This window comes from Mytilus galloprovincialis, chromosome 8 (genome assembly GCF_965363235.1).
Source record: "Mytilus galloprovincialis chromosome 8, xbMytGall1.hap1.1, whole genome shotgun sequence".
Lineage (NCBI taxonomy): Eukaryota > Metazoa > Mollusca > Bivalvia > Mytilida > Mytilidae > Mytilus > Mytilus galloprovincialis.
The window spans coordinates 23,108,836-23,114,007 of record NC_134845.1 but is presented as its reverse complement, the minus strand read 5'-3'; the positions used below and the strand labels follow the sequence as shown (position 1 = coordinate 23,114,007).

Here is a 5,172-nt window from a genome sequence, read left to right as displayed (position 1 = left end):
TATGTATGGCCTTCCTTTTTTTCATAAAATGATTTCAGCCCCTATTACTCAACATTTATCACATGATATCAAAGCAACAAGGTAATTTTAACAATATCAACCCTTGGTCTATTTTTTGGGACTCTGTGTAAAATATTTGATCTATTAGATTTAAAACCTATCTTTTTGTTTTATATTGTCGAACTTTTAACATACATTTTCACAACTGTCAAATATTAACAAGCTAGACATAAACCTGTTATTTTCTCTAATTTACCAGGCGACCTTTTACTTTAACTATTGTTTATCAATCGAAAGAAATAATTTACGGCAAAACATTCAATTGGAATTGAAAGTAATGAACAAAGCCACAGAAAGAGTTGGATTGTATTAAATGGTCTTAAAGCTTAATTTAGATGATAGATTCAAATCGGGGTTTTGATAAACGGGCAACCTAAGTATGTATATAAATGTTTGAATACCATCCTAAAACGTCAAATTGTTCATTTATTCATTAAATAATCCCCACATTTACCAGATAATTGGTTCACTTGGGGTAGCAAGTCGCACTTGTAAAGGCCGATAATATTTTCCGGTTTGTTGTAAATTTTATATTTACTCAAAATAGATGCACTTTGTCAAGAAGTGAAGACATAACATAATTAATGTAAACAACGATATAGAAATTCAGTTGTTTAAAAAATTCTAAATTAAGAAACGGTTTGAATTTTCATTTGAGTTTGTCTGTAATGTTACAGATTTTCAATTTCAGAGGTCGGAAATAATCTTTTCCATCGTTTGAAATGTAAGATTTTCATAGATTCCTTATTCCTTAAGACATGTTTACGTAACTTTCGGACAGCAAAGGGCAGGTTAAACATGTATTGTCGAAATGCGCATCTGGTGCAGAAAAATTGGTACCGTTATTGTTATTAAAAGTATTAGCTCTTTGCCTTTTTTTTTTACATAACGTTTTGATAGAAACTTGATACGTTACTTTCGGGCGATTGTTAAAAACTAGAAAATAGGATCACCACACAAAGGTTTGGAAATTTTGTCCTTTTTCCTTCCAAAATATCAAATTTTGTTTCACCCGATTAAGAATAAGAATGTATATGTATGCATACAATTTTTGCTACTAGATATTATGCAGCTAGCAATCGGAAATCAATTGAAAATCTAATATATCAAATATATAATTATTTATTAATGAAAGAATTTTCGTAAATTATTTGCAGTGGCAATTTGGTATTGGCAAAAATTGCAATACTTTAAGTTCTATTTTATATTCATTTTTTTTTAGAACTTTAACAGATTCAATTTATCCAAACGTACTGGTTGAGAATTACATCTTATTAAATTGGTAACTGGTTGCGGGTGCCATCTTTGGACTTGGTCGGTCCTAGCATTATCATAATTTATTCTTAAAATATTCTTAGGGTTGATTCTTGGATATCAAGCTTCAACGAACAGACCACTGAGTTTACAGATTTGGTCTTCGATAAAAAAAAGGTTTAACAGTTTTGTTGTAACCAAAAATGTCTTCCAAAATATCTACATTTATTAATTTATTATTTAATAATGATATATGTTGGTTCAATTATTTATAGAATGGCATTCAAAGCACAACTAGTATTTAAAGTCTTTTCCACTTTCACTAAAGTTAAATATTAAAAGTAAGTTTTAACTAATAAACCATCTTAAAGAACGATAATCATTCATTATTATATAGAATTTACAATTTTAGAAGTGTTCAAAGGCACAGTATCCCTAGATTTAATCATTATATCTATGTAGTAGGAACATTTTCAAAAATATACCAAGTTCATATTTTTCTTATATTTTTGAACCAGGAACCCATAAAATAGCAGGTTTATACAGTCCAATAAAATGCTTTTAACGCTCATAAAAATGATAGCATTATCTCTTTAAACAAATGCTGAGAGTAACATCGACGAATAATGTGCGAATATTGACATATAAACCCACAAATCGAAACAAATACGAGATAAAAGCAAGAAAAACCAATATGTATGTATGTATGGCCTTAAATCAGTCAAATAAATAAGTAATATATAAAAACTTTCAATCTTATCTATCATATTTATAATTGATTCGACTCTCCTGTATATATTCACGAGAAAATATAAATTCGAATTATTCGAGAATACGTGAAAGGAGAGTATTGGACACGGGAGTTAAATAGTATTGAAAAACTAAAACATTCAAATTTCAATATTTAAAAAAAAAATTATAACAATGTATCTACAATTTATAAAAGCGATATTTTTTGTTCAGCTAGTTTCGTCAGTTCAAAGTCAGCAGTGCCGTCTAGGATGTAAATGTTCGGTAAAAGTAACTATTTGTGTATTCACCCAAATTAATGGAGTTCCAAACAATCTCCCGACAGCAGTTACAGCGTTGACAATTTCAGGCAGCGTATCTAGTCCAAATTCATTTGGGCATCTCAGTTCGTCTGCGTTTACATCTTCCAGAATGTCGCATTTAATAATGAGGTATTGCGGGATTGACGCAATAGACGCTGGAGCATTTAGAACATTACCAGAATTGAAAAGATTAAATTTAGAATTCAACAAAATTAAGATATTAACACAGCAGTCATTCCAAGGATTAACAAAGTTAACAGCACTCGATCTGACCGGTAACAAAAAGTGTGACATAAGACCAGATGCATTTAATGGATTGGCAACTTTATTAGAGTTACGATTAGGTGAAATGGACATGGATACGTTTGATTTAAATTTGCTAAAACCGCTGCATGGTCTTGCCACCCTAGATCTTCATGGCAATAAAATCAAAACACTGGACTTGACTTTCCTATCGTCGATGACAAATTTGAAGCATATTGATCTTTCCGGAAATCAACTAACAACAATTCCATCTAATACGTCCACACTGTTTACACAAATAAATACAAAGAAAGGGAGCATACATCTGGGAAACAACCCTTGGAAATGTAACTGGGAAATTAAATGGCTGAAAAACATGTCAGTATCATTCAGTTCCGTGTTCAGTTTAGGCAACATTATTTGCGATTCACCTCCAAATCTACAATACATTTCATTAATCAGTGTCCCGGATCCAAAACTAGATCCTATACTTCCAAAGATTTTACATTGTGACAAAACAAAAGTAACCGTGAATGAAGGTTCGGCTGTATTTATAAACTGTACGATAAAAGGCGATTCAATCACTGTCAAGTGGATAAATCCGATTGGGACCTCATTCCTGTCTTCGTCTTCCCAACTAAATGGACATATTGTGTACGTAAACGGTAGTTTGTACATTGCGGCCACATCGTCAGCCGATCGTGGCAACTGGACGTTATCGGTATCATCGCAGTTCGGCGAAGATCAAAGGACTGTTGATGTTAATGTGATTCTATCAACAACAACGACGACGACGACGACAACTACAACAACCACAACAACCACGCCCGCACCAACAACAATTACAACGACGATTCCAACGACGACTCCGACGACGATGCCGACGACAACGCCGATGATAACGACAACTATGTCAACAGCATCGTCTAAGATGTTAACAATGTCGACTGTTCCTACACAAACCAGGGAACCGGAATCACCAGAAGCATCAAATATGTTGATGTATTACGCGGCTGGTGGTGGTGGTGGATTTTTATTGTTGTTGCTCACTATAATTATATGTTGTTTAAAATGTAAGAAATCTGGACATGTAAATGATGCTGAACGTTTTGATTCTGTGAAAACCCCGCGGAAAACACCAAGTCCCAGAAGGGTTAATGTGGCTCCACGAGCAAATAGTTTGAAACATGCTTACTATTGAATTTTTCTCCTGATTATCGTAAATTTGAGAGACTAGCGGCTCAGTTTGCATTATTCATTTATCATTATCATTGCATTGCATATGATACAAATCGAATGGCGTCTAAAATGTGTGTCTTTATATAAGTCTTTAGAGTTTGGTCTATTTGGCAATTGCTTTGAGTACGGAAAATTGTGTAGAAAGGCTCCTCTCAATTAAAACAAATTTAAAAACTAAATTTCGACGGAAATGTTAGTTTCAGTTCTTATAAAATCGATTATGCCATCAGATAACCACTTCGTCACTTTTGTGCGTTGCATGTATTTTTACTAAGACCACGTCCCTGAACCAAGTGCAAAAACGATCTCAAATTATATTTTTAAATTTTAACTCGTTCCCACAATTATAGCTGTCTGAAATTTGACCAACAAAACTATAGTATCTTTGAATACACTAATGATTCAAACGTTGAGGAAACACAAGCTTGAAAGATCAATCTATATTTTATGTTAGTTTATTTCCAGACGTTAGATTGATAAACAATTTCTAATTCGTAATATAAAAGCAAGTAATTTCTGTGTTTGGCATAACATCAGAAAGGATCCTTAAGAGAATATCCACAATCAAGTTATGCATAGGAGTTTGATGTCATAGTTTTGAACAGCCATATTTTTTTATTATCGATTTAAATAATTCATTTCGCATGTTTCGTGTATAAAGAGAATACCACGATCAATGTAGAGGGAGATCGAAAAAACTATTGAGAGAGAAAAAGAAAGAGAGACGAATGTTAGCATACCTATTTCTGAAAGTATTGCCTGTTATTTATTATTTTACCTTTCCAAATGAGAAGTGCTTATTTTATTTTCTTATTTAATTACTAGTATTTGAATGTATCTGGTATTTTTTTCGAAGAAAAGAATCTTACGTTGCTATACTTGATATACAATGTTCATATTGATACTTGTTTTGATTGTTTATTGTTGGGTTTCTTGTTTAATAATTAAAAAAGGACACTTGTTGATTGTTTTTATATTACATATAAATCCTGTCTAAATTGTATTGACATCGAACAGAAAGTAGAGCCAAGTTTCACTGATTGTTTTCACAGTCGGCTTATTATTTATAAAATAAACTAAGTATTGGTATTTATAAGTTTGGTCTGGAGTTATTATGTTATAATGTCGTTCTTTCGTTTTAAAAATAAAAGACATATAAATGCATCTTTAGGCCAGGCTTAAGTGTAGAGGCTTGGCACATTTTCAGTATTTAGCAAACATTATAGTAAGAGGGATGTGGCAAAGATGAGGGGGGATAGGAGGGGTCCTGATCCCGAAATCCCGGACTTAAAAAAACATATTCCCGAGGTCCCGAATTTAAATA

General features: G+C 32.5%; 1 protein-coding gene across 1 annotated transcript; it reads left to right on the top strand.

Annotated features, from left to right (window-relative positions):
* The first annotated feature begins 2,148 nt into the window (after positions 1–2,148).
* On the top strand, positions 2,149–4,808 carry LOC143085348 (uncharacterized). Its single transcript, XM_076261627.1, has one exon. It carries the CDS (start codon positions 2,239–2,241, stop codon positions 3,808–3,810), a length of 1,572 nt encoding a protein of 523 aa, XP_076117742.1. The 5' UTR covers positions 2,149–2,238; the 3' UTR covers positions 3,811–4,808.
* The last annotated feature ends 364 nt before the right edge of the window (positions 4,809–5,172 follow it).

Excerpts from the sequence above, each read along its gene's own strand:
- LOC143085348 (XM_076261627.1), top strand. The coding sequence starts at position 2,239 with ATGTATCTACAATTTATAAAAGCGATATTTTTTGTTCAGCTAGTTTCG.